We start from the raw sequence: 16847 nt of genomic DNA, 5'->3' as shown, positions 1-16847 counted from the left end.
GCCAGGACCTATTTCCTCCTTGAGCTGGGGAGACAAACTCCTGCCTCTGTAAGGTGTTTGAGAGGGCGTGTAAGTCACACACCAGCCAAAAGTTGAGTGAACAGGCCTTTAATATGAGCTTCAACATACAAAATACTGTACAGTATAAAGACAGGACTAAAAAACTAGAGCTTCAAGTAAAAAAAAAAAGCTCAAGTTTCATGTTTTTAATTGGAAGTACAGAATACAAAAGCACTAAGTATGAAATTAGAGGAGGCTGCAGCTCCCTTGGGGAGCCCACGCTCCCCAGGCGTGCGCAACCTTGATAAAAAGACAATTACTATGTTAACCCAGGCATCAGGCTCTGCCCCGGCCTGTTTCCTGCCCAGAGTGGCTCGGCTCGGTGCGTGTGGGCAGCAGCTCGACACCAGTGGGCTTCGCTCCTCCCTTAGGCTGGCCTTAAACCACGCAGGCCTCCCTGAGAGCTGCCAGCTCAGGCTTAGGCCTGTCCTAGGGAGTCCCGCGCTGTGGCACAGGTTCTGGGCTCAGGCTGATGCTCAAGTGCTGCATCCTGCAGGAAAGTAAAACCCTCCTGAGAGGTTGCTGAGAGGGGCGAGAAAGAGGCGAAGCTTGCTTAGTTCGGGAGAATCTTACCTTTTACCTCGGGGCGGGCAGCAGCGGAGCCGTTGAGGTGTTGTCCCTCCTTAGGCACACCTAGGAGAGAGCGGAGAGCAGCAGCCAGGTGGAGAGGTGGCCCTGAGAGGATCCCCTGCCAGCGCTCAGCGCTGTGCTCAGCGCACTGCCTCCAGCCTGTGTGCGGCACTTTCACACAAGTCAGGCCTTCCTGGCTGGGTTTGACATGTGCCAGCAAGGCTCTGGCTAGCAAACTCACTTCTTTCCCCCATTTTTTGTGATTTACAAGTGAGATCTCTCGGTTGTTAAAGCATTAGCTCAAGCTAAGAAGCACAATGGTCAGCGAGACTGAAACACCGTTTCGCTAGAAAGGGAATAATTGCAGCTGCATGTTAAAAATAACGTTTGGAAGTGTGGGAAGCAGCAGAGCTGTTTAAACTGTAAGAACGTACAGCGATTTTGTAAAAGTAAACCCCAAATTGAGCTATGCTGGTGATTTTTTTTGAAGGAAAAAAAAGCTTAAGGAATAATAAAGCATAAAGAGGGGCTATTAATGCTGCCTATGCTCCAAAGGACACAGTGACAGTCAAGAACCGGGTTGTGTGTGACAGGATCCCTAAGATGGTGGATGCACGCAGGCGGCCGCCCCACACAGCCCCTGACCCCTGTACCTGCTCGGCCCCGTGTGGCAATCTCGCTTGTCAGCCTCTCAAAGTACTCGGGCAAGTCTGTGTATTCATCTCCATAGGAAATCACTTTAATCCCTTTGTCCAGCATGTTCTCACGGAGCTTCTTGAACTCGTCCACATCTCCCCTCCGTACGAGCATGAAGTGCTCCAGGTCTGACTTGTGCTTCACAGCCTCTAAAAACAGGGCCTGAAACGTGGTGTCATCAACAGTCCAACCACAGCCCAAGAACAGGAATGACTTATTTTCATACAGCTTCTGAATCTCTCGCTTTAAAAAAGGGAAAGATGTTCTTAGTCAAGGCAAATTTTATCTTCACAAGGCACAAGAGACAGCATCTGCCTGATGAGGCTCTGCAGGAGTGCCAATGTGTAGTCATCCTCAACACAAGTGTGGTGAGGTGTTTTTGCAGCTTAGCGGGCTGGAGAATCCATCCCTCCTCTTCTATTTCACAAAAATTAAGGACTGTCCCACCACCCTGCGTGAAGCTCAGTCTCTAAACTCAGCCGAGCCTATGGCTTACATCTTTTAAATTTGGTCTTTAAACTCAGCTGAGCCTACGGTTAATGTAGGGGCTTGCCAGGGAAGTGGGAGACACACAGACACAACGTGGGGGACCCCACTGTACACCCCGCAGAGAGAAGGCAGGGCTGCCTCACCATAACCTCCGTGTTGCGCAGCACGTTCTGGTACCCGGCTGGGTGGAGCACTATGCCGCTGGGGTTGGTGTAAACGCCGTGGATGTGCAGGACGCTAAGCTTCCTCTTCTCTTGTGCCCACTCCAGCACCTGCGCAAAACAAACCCCTCCAGAAATGTTATCAAGTGCATCATTTGTGCTTCCTTCCACGGGGCTGTCAAAAGATACCATTTTGGGGAAGTGGTTCAAAGAGGCAGCTTCTTTCTCGTCTCCTCGAGAGGTCATGAGTCCATCGGCCTCTACATCACAGCCCACGGCGCTTGTTTGGGCCAACGCTTCAGCTGAATGGCAAACGCGACGGGAAGAGACCGAATCAATACAACGGACTTGGCAGAAAAAGGGGAAAAGCTCTATAAATATTGTGTGTTTCTCAAGCCCACAAAGTTTTATTTCTTGGCCCCTCTAGGCTCTGGGAAGCTCTGAGGGAGCTCAACAGCTGACCTTCATTTCAGAAAGCCACTTCCGAGGCTCTCTGTTTACTCCTGCAGACCTTAGCTCATTTAAGCTTGCAGTAATTAGACTGCTTATTTGTAACACTGTAAGTACTTCCAGCCATGTAGATTAAGAGGTCATGCAGGAAATGTGAAGCACAGAAATGTGTCAGAACGAAGAGACCAAGTACTGCACGGCACCTACACATGGCGTTTGTTTAACAAGCAAACAGAAGGACAAGATGCTCCCCAGCAGTAAAACCCACAACGGGAAGATGAGGTGGGTAGGTGGTGAAGAGCTCAGGGTTTCACAGTCTGTTTTTCTCCCTGACTGAAGAAGTGGGGCAAAAGGAGGGAAGCTTGCATGCAGCGAGCGGCCACAGAGACAAAAGCAGGGCAGAAGAAGCCAGAATACAGAGAGCGACCCAGCAGGAGCCATCCAGCCATTTCAGAAAAAGGACACGGGGCATGAGGGAAGCCTTGAAGGCTACAGCCCCGAAAACGCTCTGTCACAAAAAGTGCTCCGCAGCACGTTCTAAAAATAGAAAGGTCAGCTTTGTGTCTCGCATGGAGCTTCCCATGTTGGTTAGAAACGGCAACCCAAGCCTTATGTGGAAGAGAGGCTTGTGGTACTTCAGCGAGGCCAAGCCAGAAGTTGAAGCCAGAAGGACAGAGATCAAAGAAATACCAGGCTTAAGGGCTCCTCCTGAGCAACGGACGTCAGGCAGCAAGCACAGCGTCTCAGAAACAAGCACTTGTCTTCATTCCTCTGCTCACTGCCCCAAATGGTCAGAGCCTCTGCTTGGAGTTTGTCTAACACCGTTTAAATTACTACGAACAGTACAACCCCCTTACACAGGTGTGAGGGCACATCCCGCGGCCACCACTGTCCTGCGTTGTCCCAGCTCAGCCCTGAGAAAAACAAAAAATCATCAGTGTTTACCTTCTTTTCATCAGTCAGGTCAAGAGACTCCAGATGCTTCCCCTGGTGTGCTGCGTACAGTTCCAGCAGGTTATCAAAGTTTGTGGTTAACACAAGCGCCCCATTTTCCATTAAGTGAAGCACAGACTGAAGCAGCTGCTTCCCAGAATCTTCCATTTTAGATTCCAAGTCATCAAACACCTCGTATAAACAGTCTTTGAAAAACGTTGAGCGAACGTTGCTTGTGCGCTGAGAAGGGGAGACAGATTAAGATCACAGCCGGGCTTCTTTTAATGCTTTGTGTCAAACAACTCGATGAAAAACTACCCACAGGTTTCTCCAAGACTTTTGCAAAGCTCTTAGGGCCTTGCAAGACAAACACAGAGCACTTACTGTCCTCCCCCCCAGCATACCCCAGAGATGCCCAAAAGCTGGTGTTTACAGCAGATTTATGCCTCAGGAACACGGCACAGTAACTGCACTTGGGGTTCCTTGTGGAAAGAGGAATCGTTGGGAGATGGGGGCACCCTGGAGAACCAAATTTAGCTACTTCCAAAAGCCAAACCCTACACTCAGGGTGGGGTCTCAAATATTTCTGTGCAGCGATGCAAGCAGAATCACAGGATCACTCAGGTTGGAAAAGCCCCTCGGAATCACCCAGTCCAACCCTCAGCCCAACTCTACAGGTTCTCCCCTACCCCACATCCCCCCACAGCTCATCCCAACGGCCCTTAAACCCCCCCAGGGATGGGGACTCCCCCCTCCCTGGGCAGCCTGTTCCACTCTCTGACCACTCTGTCTGGGAAACATTTTCTCCTCCTGCCCAGCCTGACCCTCCCCTGGGGCAGTTTCCAGCCGTTCCCTCTTGTCCTGTCCCTGATCCCCTGGGAGCAGAGCCCAGCCCCAGCCTCTCTGCAATGTCCTGTCAGGAGCTGCAGAGAGGGATGAGGGCTCCCCTCAGCCTCCTCCTCCTCACACTGAACACTCCCAGCTCCTTCCCTGCCTCCTCACAGGATTGATTCTCCAGCCCTTCCCCAGCCTCGTTGCCCTCCTCTGCCCTCGCTCCAGCCCCTCCAGATCTCTCTCGGATTGAGGTGCCCAAACCCAGACACAACCTCCAGGTGTGGCCTCACCAGTGCAGAGCACAGGGGGACTGTCACCTCCCTGCTCCTGCTGGCCACACCAGTGCTGACCCAAGACAAGATGCTGTTGGCTTGGCAGACTCACCGGAGACAGCTTCTGGATAAGGTCATGGGCAAGGTGAACCAAGTTCTTGTCTTCATGGAGACACTTTTGAAACCGTTTGCTCTCTTCATCTTCCAGGAGATCAAAGTCAATAGCAGCATCCAGGAGGGCCTGGATTAACCCCTTCCATGACTTCAGCGCTGGGACCTGGGGAGCAACTGCTGCGCTGATTCCTGTCCCGATCACCAGAACAAGTTCCTGAGGCTTCTTGGTTTTGAGGCTTGGCAACAGCTTCCTGCAAGAGCAGAAAGTAGCACAGCTGGTACTGTCGTAGATGGAAGGATGTCTCAGGCTGTGGAACATGCAGATGGAGGACAAGGGAGGTATCTTCTGCCTAAATTTTGAGTCAACGTGTCCATCAGGGTCCTCTGATAGAGGATGAGCAGAGCAGCTCAGCACCCCTTAAAGACAGCACACAGCTCCAAGGAGCAAATCACAAATGACCACAATTACAACATACATAATTACAACGCATTTGGCAATCGAGTCTGTTACCCAGACGGTTACTGGGGAAGACAGTACCGCCCAGGAATACTTCTGAAGCAAAACTAATTAAATTAAAGTTTGGAATAAGGGAGGTCTTGTTAATAATAGTTAACTGCAAGCTAGCAGAAGGGCTGGAGACAGTGGATATGGTGCGGTGAGCCATATGGAGTACGTTATCGTGGCTGCAGACACATACACACTCTACATGTCCCGAGACAAAGCACGCGTCAGGCCCCCGCGCAGGGACTAAACACAACCGTGACTGCTCCAGGTTTAAATAAGGTGCCAACCGGGGGCCTGAAGGCAGCAGCCCCATGTAGCCCAGCACAAAAGGAAGGAAGCGGAGGCTTCCTCCCAGCTCTGCCCTGGAGAGGACCTTCCCACCCGCCAGCCCCTCTCTGTGGAGAAGCCCCCTCAGTGGGACGTTGTACCAGAAATCCCTTCCCTGTTATGCCTGCAACATGAGCGGGATGCTTGAGGCCAACCTTTTGGAAGCCCAGATGATATGAAGAGTCTCAGGGAAGAGCTGCATGGCTGTATTCTCCGTCCTCCTCCTCGCCTCTTCCTTATCTCCTAGCTTTCTACCTGCACAGTGCTTTCAAATTTGATGTTTATTATTTATTAAGTAGATGGGCTTCTCCTCATCATGCCTCGCCTGGTGTCAAGCTGCTTTTCTGAAGCAGGAGACCAGCTGTGGCTTCCCAGAGGATGGAAGCAGCAGCCCGGGGAGGCAGCTCATTTGGAAGGAATGTTTTTTATCTGCAAACATGTGATATTTTGCGAGGAGGGGAAAGGAAACCGATACCACACAGATGGAGCTTTGCCTTCCCTCTATTACTGCCTATGAAAACAGATGAGTTAACCCTTTTCTTGAGGAGGTCTTTTCTGTTAGAGGAGATAAACAAGTTTTAATTTTGGGACTGCAAACCTCACCCACAAAGAATAAATTAGTATTCATGCTAATGAGCTACTAGTATAAAAACACAACCTAGGGACTGAAATCCAAAATAATAACAAATATGTTAGTCTTAACATCCTGTGCGACATCTCTGAAAGAGGCATTCTGTTCCCACACTGATAAATGCATTTCTACCCTGATATCCCAGAGCAAGGAAACAATAATGTCCCAACCTCTCTTTTGCTCATCACACAGTCACTGGGTCAACCTTGAGACCACAGTTCCCTCACAGAAACTATTCTCCAGCCCTCCATAACTCTAATAAATCAGATCAGTGGAAGACAACTCCCTAGATGAATTAGCTGCTCGTTTGCAGACAGCAATGCCTTAATTTCTGAGCCCGTGCTGTTGCAGCAGCCACAGTCCCAATGCAGGATGGACAGAAGGGTGGGTATGCCCCAAGGTAGCATCATGCTCACGTCCCTGCTTGGAGAACTGCAAGACAACCTACTTATTAGTATGGGGAGCTTCCAGAGCGGAATTTATATGCAGCAAAATCACAGGGATTTGAGTAATAGCCCGTCCTCCTGGGAACTGCTGTCCAACTCAAGCGAAGGAGCATGCCCACCACATCTGACGTGGCCCTACGTGTGGACAGGATCTGAGCTAAAACCGTGGAGACAGCACAGTAAAAAACAGCTTTCCGTGCAACCTGGCTTAGGGGTTAAAAAAAGCCAGCAGCAAAGTACAGTCTTAAGGCCTTTGTTCCACGCACAGCAGGAACACCAACTAGAGACCCCGCGCCTTTCTTGGATCAGCAACCGAAAGGACCGCTGGGGCTTGGCGCCGAGTGTCGTGCTCTTTAAAGAACAATGCAAGGTTACAGAAAAAGCTCTTATTAGAAGACATTCACTGGAGTATAATTAAATTTACCTGGGCTTTTTTGCAGGTGGTATTCCATCTTCCAACAATGTTTCTTTACCCAGGCTCACGGTAGAAGCCATCCAGTTTCTACAGTAGACAAATCACCACAAGCAAAGTCACTACATGTACGCAACACGACGTGGAACAGACCACAGGCTTTTGTCGAGGCAGCTTTTCACAGGCAGATAAATACTGGGGTTTGTTATCTTTATGAGATCACCTTCAGGCTGAGAATTGCACTTTTTTGTTTCTGTACTTTGCCCCACGGCTCTCATCCACCTCCTTAACTTCCTTTACAACGAAGCTCAATAAAATCCTGGGGCTGTTTTGTAAAACCGGGTTGCAGTCGCCACTGGCAGACCCCTGCTTGCCCGTCCCTTCGTTTCCTCTCGGCCGTTCATCTTTGCCCGAGAGCCCATTATCTGGGAGCTCCCCGCTTCCAAGGCGATGCCTGTTAGCAAACCTGCTGCTTGGGAAACAGCGGGAGGGAAGAAAGACAAGAATTTTTTTGTTCTACAAAAAGCCACTGAGAGCATTGAATTCTCTGGTGATGACAGAAGGCTTATCCAGCCCGCCATACGACTACAGGCAGGGGAATATGACCTTGAAGTCTGTGGAAATGAAGTTTTATGTCTGCGAACTCTTTCAACAGCCTGAGATATAGAATACAAAAGGTCTGCCAGCACACTGTCCTCTCCCCCTCTCTGCTTCTCCAAAATCAGACTATTAAAAGGGAAAGAAAGCAGACAGAACTGCTCACCCTTATCCATTTTTTTCTTGCCAATTGTAATGAAGAGTCCAGCAAAAATTCTGGCAGGCTTTTCCAAAAGGAAACGCTGTGCAAGAGCTGCTGGCCCAAAATCACAGTTTTTTTCACAGGTTTCACAGCCTCAGTGAGCTCTGAGCGTGTTTTACAAATGAGATACCTGCGACTGCTTCACTGCAGCAAAGCAGCAGCACTGACAGAGGATCCACAGGACAACTCTTACAGGTGTGAAACCTCGGCTGTGCTACAAATGTTGTCAGGGATCATTTATTGTCCCAATAATCTAGATAACTGTTATCTTTCCCCATGCTGGGTGACGAAAACAGGGCAGACCAACTCTCACAGACGCTCAGGTACAGTGGGCTTGCCAGCCTTTCATTTCTGACCACTCCTGAAAACTTTAGAATTATCATTAAAATAATAACATATCATTATAACACTAATATAATAATATTGTAACACCTCAAGAGCTGGTCTTCACAACCTGCCTCCTGAAACACTGCTTAGCATATGCTCCCCACTACCTCAAATAATCAGATTTATTTTACTGTAGAGCCCCAATTCAGACAAAAGTTTCAAACGCATTTAGGAAGCAAGGAACCAGGCTCCAGCCAACTGCCTGCACCTCCTGGTTTTACACCCTCGGTGCAACGCTGAGCCTCCTGCACCACACACCTGCTGGAACGTTGTACCCCGTTTCTCCAACCCGCCGTCGAGCACTTCGATGCTATTCTGACAACAAACCTCTGCAGCTTCACGCCCTCCCCACCCCCTGCCGAACGCCTGCAACCATCAGGCCACGGGGTGAACCGTTCTGGGGAGTTAAACCAGCAGAAAAACCACCCACTCCAAAGCGGTGACTCTCGGGGAGGCAGGAGGACGTGTCGGACACATGATCAGTCAGGCGGTAACATCACACTCGCCTTGAGGGAACACAGCCAAGCACAGTCAGGATGGAAATCATCAAGGGGAAAAAAAAAATCCCTCTTTTTTTCCTTTCCAGTAGGGTAAGATCTCTCCTTTCGGATTAGCTGATTCTTCTGGAAGAGCAGGCTGCTTCCAGAAAGCCAACCAAATCTTAATTAATGGTGCAAAGGCACCCCAGGCGAGCTAGGGACTAAAGCATGTAGCCTTTGTTAACTGGAATATGGAAGAAGGAAGTTTGTGTAAAGCAACATGCTGAGCTGCCACTGCTCCCAGGTCTGCCCTCAACTCCTTCCAAGGCAGCACACCTAACAGCCAAAGGTAAAACCTTCCCCACTTTCTCCACCGGCTTCATTTACAGATCTAATTTAAGTTTATATTAGCTTTAGGTTGCGAATTACTTGCTAAGTCTCAAATATCAAGCCTGTTTATAAACTCCTACTTAGGCCTTCCCCTGTTTAGCTTGTTCACTTGCCTGAGCACTGCTCCTGTTTTCCTCGTCCTACACATTCGTGTTACTTTAAATAGCAGAAATGGAGACATCAGTCTGATTTTTAGGTGACTTTAAACCATGAAGGGCATTTCAAAAGTAATTCTGAACTTAGGAAAACCACCTTTTATAATTATCGTTACCAAAAGATGGTTGTCTAGTATCACAAATTTCAATCTTCATTTCTATTTAATGCAGGTAGCCAAAAAGGAACAAACCCAATAATGTCTAGGCTTTGCTTGACCCCAAAAAAGTTCTTATTTCAGTTAAGAACAAGTCTCAGAGATTCAGTCAAGAAACAAACCTCCAGATTTTAGGCTTGGGGAGAATCTCTGCTCTCCAGCGGGACAGAACAAGCCGGCACAGTCAGGGTCACCAAAATTAAATAGCATTACCTCAAAACATGGCACCACCCCTGCAGGGAAAAAAAAAAAACACCAAGGGGACCCTGGCCACACCGCCGCTGCAGATGCCATGAAGGAGAGGGAACAACGGGCACTTACAAGATAATAAGTGTCTCTCCCATCTTCCTCCTCAAGATACTGGGAACTTTCCAGCTATTTAGACTATAAGGAGTTGGAGAGAGCGTAAACATCAAGCTCCGCAGGTTTCTGGCTTGGCCGCCGGGTTCTGTCACAGTGTGGTCTCTCATCACCTTTATTATTGGCACTATGCTCCCTGCATAGATTTGCGGAGTTCTCCTTTCTCCTCCACACTGAAGAAATCAATTAATTTATCCTAAAGCCTTTGAGGTAGAGATTTCAACAAGGGACTATTGCCTTTAAATGACGCCCAAGTTGCCAACGCTGAATAAACCTAATCATGACAATTCCATATGTAATATAAAGAAGACGCATCCAGCTGCAAAAACACCCAAAATACAAAGATATATCCCAGCTAAAACCAAGCACCTAAACAATGCATATATTAAAGCAATGCTGACGCTCACACAAAGAGTATATTTGCAAAAACCTTGCCGTAACGCTGCGAAACATGACTACACCGCTCAGTCAACGTCAGACCCCGACCTGCAGAACCACCGTGGAAAATTGAGATGTTTTCTCCACCGACTCATCCCCAAAGGAGATGGGGAAGTCACTGCGGACGCTCTCTGACTGTCTCCCAGCTCAGCAGCTAATGCACAAATAAAACCACACCTGCACACTAGACCTGAACGCAAAATTTAAGCAAAGTAAAAACCGCATGCGTCCAGCTCAGTGCTGGAAGAGGGGCTCCTCTGGCACAGCCCCCTCAAATTATATAAAGAAGCAAGCACAAATTCATCGCTCATCAATTATTTTTAGCTTCTTTGACTGCTGGGAAGAACTACCACCAGTGAGGACGTAATTCAGATCTCCTTTTTAAAGTTAAGTGGCTTTAAGAAGTTGGGATAAGACAAAACGTCATGTTATAGTTTAAAACCTGCCATGTTTCAGATTGAAGAATCTGAAAGGATATTAATGAGTCATCCCTGGCCAATTCCCAAGCTCTGTCCCTCCACGTGGGAGTCAAAATTGGAGCAGGCCCGCACAGCTTGTCAAAACCATCCTAGAAAGGAACAGGCTTCAGGAATAGCGGGGACTGGCAGCGCCAGGAAAACACCCTGCTTCCATTTGCGCCGCCGTTAGAAACACAAGATTCAGCCTGCTCAGACACGAGTTAAAATACAGCAGAGGTTTTTATTTAATGCTGTGATTCTCCACGTGCTTCGGGCTCCCACTAGCTTCATAAGAAAGGAGAGGGAGTGACACAGCAAAGCCTGGAAGAGGTCTGTATCCCGACAAGCTCACACGGGAGCCAGGCCAATGCATTCAGACACAGGCTGTCTACCTGATTTAAGACCCAGCAGACGAGGCTGCGGGAGGGCCCTCAGTCAGGTATTTCTGCATGCAAGGCTGGCTTTCTGAGAGCGTTTCTGGAAAGCAAACCGGGCCGGACATGCTGCTGGGGAGGGGGGGTGTGTGCGTGTGTCACACCTTCAGGGATGCCCGGCGCCTGGAGGCCTTACCTTTCCTCTCCGCTGCGCCCCCTCCTCGCCCCCTCTCACACTAAACCTGAGGGAAAAGCAAGAACACAGTATTTCAGAGGGCAGAGAGGAGGCCGAGGCTCCTTCTCGGTGAGGGGGGCGGGGGGAACGTCTAAGAAAATGACTTTTCAAGAGAGCGTGGGCGCGGGGGGTGTCACAGACGGGCGCCGCTGAGTGAGCCCGGGCCCCAGCACCTCCCGCCGCCATAAGGCTCCCTCGCCCCCTGGGGCGGCCCCACAGCCCCCTCCGGGGTGGGGGGGGACGACGAACGGCCCCGCCGCTCCCCGCCGCCACGGCGGCCCTCGGGGCTCCCCTCATGGCGGCCGCTTTCCCGCAGCGTGCGCGCGACCCCGGCCCATCGTCGCCACGGCAACGACCCCCGCGCTCCCGCTCCCGCTCCCGCACGCACCTGGCGCCGCGCGCCCGGCCCCATGAGGAGACGCCCGGCCGCCGCGCCCCGCGCAGGCGCCTCGAGCCCCGCCCGCCCGCCTGGCGGCGCGACCGGCAGGGATTGGCCCGCCCCCTTCCGCTCCCCGCTCCCATTGGCTGGTCAGCGGAAGAGGCGGGAGGATCGCCTCCCGCCGGGCACTTGCGCGAGAATTCGCCGCTGCTCTCGCGATGCTTGGCGGGGCTATAAAAGGGGCGGGCGCATGCGCCTGGCACTCGCGGGCCGTGTGCGGCGGGCGTTGCGGGGCGGGTGCCTGTCGGGTTGCGGTGTGAGTCCGGGGCATCGGCGCCGTCTGTTCGCGGGCGCTGCTGCAGGCCTGTGGGTGTTCTGGGTACTGTATCGGGGGATTTTTCTTCCGCGAGCTGCCTCTCCGCTTGGGTTCGTGTCTGTGTGAGGCGTCTCCAGCCCTGTGAGGTAGTGAGAGCAGTGCTGGCCCTGGCTGCCTGCCGTAATGCTTTCAGGCATCTCTGCAGAGGAGTTTGAGTATATTTAGAGCTTTTCAGGAAGAGTAGCTGTTCTCTGGCTTTCAGGCTAGCTGCGTGTCGTTTTTCATTAGCACCGTAAATGAAGCGTGTTGATGATGGGTGTATTTAGAGGCAAAAGTAGCCCGACTTTCTCACCTGAACACCGTTCTGGGACTGGCTTTGACCCTGCCTTGTGCTCAGCCTCTCCTCCAACGTTTCCTAGTACTTTCTGCAGGCAATCGAGTAAGCGACAGGCTTCCCTGTGATGACCGGCCTGGTGACACTGTAGCCAAAATGTGTTTGTGCTGCCGGAGGATTTCAACGTGGTGCTGCTGCTGGTGGGTCAAGGCACGTTATGAATCAAGCTGTGTTTTCTTAATTACTCAACTCTCTTTAATAATGATTATATTATTGTTAAGGTGGAGGTTGATCCACTGGGGTGTTGCCTCTCAGGGGCTCGGGTGTGTGGGGCTGTGTTCACCCTCTTGGGGAATGGTCCAGCAGCTCTGGGGTTTCCGGGTGGGGCTGACTCACACGAGTGGGTGACTCGCCCTCCTTTGGGGCACATCCTTGGGTGGGGAGTTGATTTTTTTTTTTGGGGGTGGTGACAGCAGCAGAGTCACTGGTCTCAGGGTGGGAGAGGGGAAGGGATTAATGTGAGGCAACTGAGTGAAATGGGTCAAAACACAGAAGTGGTGCCTGGCTTACAGCTGGCAGCTGCTTGGGGGTCCTCATGGGGCTCAGTGCTGCTCGGCCTTGGGCTTCTTGCTTTGTGATTTGGCCACAGAGGGGCTGGCCGGTGGCTACTGCTCAGTGCCTGGAGAGGAAGGCAGCTGGGGTGGCACCTGGGTGTGGAAGGAGCTTGGGCCAGGAGTGCTGGTGAAGGCAGGATCAAGTCCTTTGGCTAGGGTGGCCCCTGTCTTCTCCAGCCCCCCACCCCTTATGCCAGGTCCTGGCTCCCCCTCTGTCCCCCACCCCAAAAATGTTGCCTTACCCCTGGTAGACCTTGTCCTGCCCCCACCAGAAGGTGTCGACCAACAGGCAGCTGAATTTGAGGTAGGGGCTGAGGATGGTGGTGATGGGGCTCAGTGGAGTGGGCTCCATCTTGGGCTTCTCAAAACTACATGCCAAGATTTGAATGAAGGGGTGCATATTTTGGGATGCAGGGAGGCAAAGCAGCCCTGAAATTAGGGTGAAGGGCACCAAACACTCACTGTCCTCTCTATGAGCACGTTGAGCCCAGCTCCTCCAAGGTGGGGGCCCTGCACCCATGCATGGTGGGGGTGTGACAGCCATCACTCTGTTCCAGGGTGAACAGTGAGGGACATGTGGGATGGAGCATGAAACTGGGTCAGCAAATTCACACTGTCCTTACTCTGGAGGTGCTTCTGTGTGAGCACCAGCACCAGCTTCTCCAGGGGTCTGAGGGATGGTGGGAGGCTCCTCAGGCACTTGTAGGTCAGGGGGGGCTTTGCTGCTGTTCAGGGCGAGGACTCTGGTGTGGGAGAGGGAAGGACATGCTTGGCACTGGCGCTGGATTCCCTATACCCCAAGGGATGGGGCCAGGCACCCCCTCTGTGTTGTACGGGGTGTGGGACTCCCCGCCTCCCCCCCGGGGGAGGGAAACAGGTCTGGGCTTGCTGGTGAGGGCTGGGCATGGCGATGACCGGCCGGCGACAGCGTCTGGCCGGTGGCGGATGTGGGAGGGAGGCCCCAGGGGAGGGCTGGCTTCCCAGGCCCACAGGTTCACCGCCGACTTCCCCTACCAGCACTTCCGCATGCCCACGCGGAGCCCGGACCTGCCGGCAGCCGCGGGGGGGCCTCGGGGAGCGGGAGGCAGCGGAGGGACGGGGCAGCTCCTCTGCTCTGTCCCTGTGGAAGCTGGTGGGTGCCCTGTCCTTCCCTCCACCCCAGGGCTACTCCGTTGGAAGCTGCTCCCAGTTGGGGAAGCTGTAAGGATGAATCAGCCTTGTCATTCTCTGTGGATCCCATTAGGCTCCAGAGTGAATGTGGTGTATCCTACCTTTTCTTTCCCACCTAGGTGATCCTGGAACATCTTCCTCCTTGGCAAACCCGGGGGGGGGGGGGGGGAGCTGATGCTTTCCCTGCTCTAGTGCCTGACTCCTGCATCCCAGGTAGGTGTACCCCAAATTTCCCCCCACGCTTCACCATCCCTGCTTGTCGTTCAAGCCACACTCAAGCTTTTTGCTATCATGAGGCAGTGGCTTGCTTGGGCACTGTGGTTTCTGTGGGTGCGACGGGGTTTGGCCGATGCTTACCACGGTCCTGTGCCGTTTTCGGAGTAGGGCAAAGGCTTCAGTGTGACTTGGGGTGTTTTATTTCGGAAGAGGTGATGCAAGCAGTGGAAAACCAGCAGTCACATGCGCTCCTGGGGCTCGTTTCCCCTCTTGTCGCTCCTGGATACCCTCAAGGAGGGTCTGGGCACCCCAAACTCTGCTGGGAGCCTGATGCCAGGGTGGGCATCACCCCATCCATCTTTAATTTGCACAGCAGCTGGTAGATCTCCAGTGATCCCTGCTGATCCCTTCTCCTTCCGCAGGATCCTTTCCCTGCTGCTGGGAATGAGGGGGTCTCCTGCCTGTTGGCTCTCAGCCTCACTCGCTGCAGGTGTGTATCTCCGGCAGACAGAAAAGGTAGGCAGGAGGGCTGCTTGAGCTGCTGCTTCCAGCCCTGCTTGAGGTCAAAACTCTCCTTCCTAGCAAATTTTGGGGAGGCAGATGTGGAAAACTCTGCCGGGGGTGATTTTTTGGGTTGCAGACAAGCACCCCAGAGCTGTGTGTCCTTGGAATAAACCCCACTGAGCTCCTGGGGCTGAGACCTACTACAGGGCTGGTTCCTGCTTGCCTAATTTCTTTTTTTTTTTTTATGCTGACAGGAGAGATTTCGTGCTGGCAATTGGCGGCTGAGCAACGCGCTGCCCACTATGGCCGGTGAGTGTGGGTTTGGTCGGTGCTGGGCAGGATAAAGCCTCTGGCTCTGTCTCCTCCTTCACTGGCATCCCCTCCCCACTGAAACACACCTGCAAACTGTTGGTCATGATGCAGTAGCCAAGGTTTTAGGGTCTGGAGTGGTTTTTGGGTGGTCAGGGTGAGGTCTTGGCCAGCTTTCTCCATCTGGAGGTGTCCTGCTGTGAGCTGGTGATGCTGCATAAGCCCCTTGGGAAGCCCGGGGTGGGGTGCTGAGCCTCCGAAACCTCACCGTGGTCTCTCTGACTCCCCAGGCTGGTTTAGGCGGCTCCTACACAAGCCCAAGCCCAGCTCGTCGGAGAGCAGCCTCAATGCCGGCCACTCTGCTTCATCCTCGCCTTCATCTTCCTCATCCTCTGCCACAGGCTCCAGCTCCTCTTCCGAGATGAGCCTGGCCAGGTCTGTTCGCCTGTCACCGGTCTCATTGTCGGTCATTAACGCCTCGGGCAGCGCCCGGTGGGCCAAGAGCTATGACGTCTGCATCTGCCACAGCGAGGCTGACCTGGAGCTGGTGGAGGAGCTGGTGTCCTACCTGGAGGGTCAACCCGAAAGCTTCCGTTGCTTCCTCCAACTGCGGGACGCGGCACCGGGAAGTGCGGTGGTGACAGAACTGTGCGACGCTGTGCAGAACAGCCACTGCTGGGTCATGCTTATCACCCCTGGCTTCCTCCAGGATCCTTGGTGCAAGTACCAGATGCATCAAGCATTGGCTGAAGCTCCCATGGCCCACGGACGCACCATCCCAGTGTTGAAGGATGTGGATCGGAAGGATTATCCCAAGGAGCTGCGAAACCTCTACTACATCTACATGGCGCTGAAGGAGAACAGCTTCCGGCAGATCAGAGACACCATCTTGCGCTGTGAGTGTGCCCTGGAAATCATGGGAAGGGGCTGGACTCCTTAAATTTATTTAAATAAGGAAGTATTTCTGTGCAGAAGGGGCTGTTGGGCGTTGGAATGGGCTGCCCAGGGCAGGGGGGGAGTCCCCATCCCTGGGGGGGTTGAAGAGTCGGGCTGAGCCAGCGCTGAGGGATCTGGGGGAGTTGGGAACGGTCAGGGTGAGGTTCATGGTTGGACTGGAGGAGCTTCAAGGGCTTTTCCAACCCAGATGATTCTGTGAAATAATTGGTTTTTAGTTGAATTGGCTGCTAATGGGTCTCCTCTGCTGCCTCCGCAGACTTACAGGAGCTGTGCCGGAGCTCCACAAGCTCGACTGAGTAGTGCCAGGAGCAGGATGGGGTGTCTTTTTGGGCATTCTGGTGCTGCCACCACTGGATCCAGATGCAGCCGTATGCCCACGGACCTCGGGGGCGAAGCTGAGCTGCTCTGGCCAGGCCTGGGAGCCGGAGGTGGCTGGGGGGAAAAGTTCCCACACCCATGGGGGTACAGCCGCGGGGAGCCTGCTGCGTCCTGGCAATGGTACCACCAAAGGTGGCCAAAATCCCCTCGGTGGGGTTGGGGATGTCCTCCAGCAGCAGGTCCCCATGGCTCATCACAAACACTAAACCCTGATGCCAGGTGGGTCTGGGGGTCTTTGAAGCTTCTTATGGTGGGGTGTGTGTGTGTCCCCCCTCCCTGGGGCCTCAGACCCCTCTGGACCCCCAGGAAGCTGACATGGTGCCTTGCCCTGTGGTGTTGGACTTCAGGCAAGAAAAGGAGGGGCACGTGCTGGCTGAGTGTTTGCACAAGTTTGTTGGGACTATGAAAATACAGAAGTTTTAAATTTTGGTTTTGGTTTCTCTTTTAATTCCCCTGGCTTGCGGGCTTCTGCGTCGTCAGGAAGGAGCCCTGGGAATAAGGGGGTGATCCTTGATCTGAGTGTGGCTCTGCTGGAGTTGT

General features: G+C 52.7%; 2 protein-coding genes across 10 annotated transcripts; one reads left to right on the top strand and one right to left on the bottom strand.

The window, feature by feature from the left end:
• Window positions 1-92: 92 nt before the first annotated feature.
• Window positions 93-11603, bottom strand: FAM118B (family with sequence similarity 118 member B). 6 transcript variants are annotated; one of them, XM_074927203.1, is made up of 9 exons: window positions 11519-11603; window positions 11092-11137; window positions 6913-6990; window positions 4578-4996; window positions 3372-3599; window positions 1959-2087; window positions 1284-1569; window positions 634-693; window positions 93-550 (listed from the first exon to the last, which is right to left on the bottom strand). In XM_074927203.1, the coding sequence occupies exons 3-9, from the start codon at window positions 6938-6940 to the stop codon at window positions 537-539; spliced, it is 1164 nt and encodes a 387-aa protein (XP_074783304.1). In that variant the 5' UTR covers window positions 6941-6990; window positions 11092-11137; window positions 11519-11603; the 3' UTR covers window positions 93-536. The 6 variants fall into 6 exon arrangements, with proteins under 6 accessions (XP_074783304.1, XP_074783310.1, XP_074783307.1 ...); XM_074927209.1 differs by having other exon boundaries at window positions 1284-1488; XM_074927206.1 differs by having other exon boundaries at window positions 4578-4929.
• Window positions 11604-11790: 187 nt separating this feature from the next.
• On the top strand, window positions 11791-16735 carry TIRAP (TIR domain containing adaptor protein). Of its 4 annotated transcripts, XM_074927455.1 has the most exons (7): window positions 11801-11888; window positions 12245-12369; window positions 14063-14156; window positions 14582-14675; window positions 14918-14972; window positions 15263-15868; window positions 16186-16735. In XM_074927455.1, exons 4-7 carry the CDS (start codon window positions 14604-14606, stop codon window positions 16227-16229), a joined length of 777 nt encoding a protein of 258 aa, XP_074783556.1. In that variant the 5' UTR covers window positions 11801-11888; window positions 12245-12369; window positions 14063-14156; window positions 14582-14603; the 3' UTR covers window positions 16230-16735. The 4 variants fall into 4 exon arrangements, with proteins under 4 accessions (XP_074783557.1, XP_074783555.1, XP_074783559.1 ...); XM_074927456.1 differs by having other exon boundaries at window positions 11791-12359; window positions 14582-14649; XM_074927454.1 differs by having other exon boundaries at window positions 11791-12359.
• The last annotated feature ends 112 nt before the right edge of the window (window positions 16736-16847 follow it).

This window comes from Athene noctua, chromosome 26 (genome assembly GCF_965140245.1).
Source record: "Athene noctua chromosome 26, bAthNoc1.hap1.1, whole genome shotgun sequence".
Taxonomy (NCBI): domain Eukaryota; kingdom Metazoa; phylum Chordata; class Aves; order Strigiformes; family Strigidae; genus Athene; species Athene noctua.
The sequence above is the reverse complement of the archived record's forward strand: the minus strand, read 5'-3'. Positions and strand labels throughout refer to the sequence as shown.

Bases quoted from the DNA above. Each gene is read 5' to 3' on its own strand.
- FAM118B (XM_074927203.1), bottom strand. From the start codon at position 6,940: ATGGAATACCACCTGCAAAAAAGCCCAG. The intron at 2,088-3,371 runs GTAAACACTGAT...TGTTTTGCGCAG, and splicing joins ACCTGACTGATGAAAAGAAG to GTGCTGGAGTGGGCACAAGA. The intron at 1,570-1,958 runs GTGAGGCAGCCC...CCTTTTTTAAAG, and splicing joins TGCGCAACACGGAGGTTATG to CGAGAGATTCAGAAGCTGTA.
- TIRAP (XM_074927454.1), top strand. From the start codon at position 14,604: ATGAGGGGGTCTCCTGCCTGTTGGCTCTCAGCCTCACTCGCTGCAGGT. The intron at 14,973-15,262 runs GTGAGTGTGGGT...CTGACTCCCCAG, and splicing joins CGCGCTGCCCACTATGGCCG to GCTGGTTTAGGCGGCTCCTA. The intron at 15,869-16,185 runs GTGAGTGTGCCC...CTGCCTCCGCAG, and splicing joins CAGAGACACCATCTTGCGCT to ACTTACAGGAGCTGTGCCGG.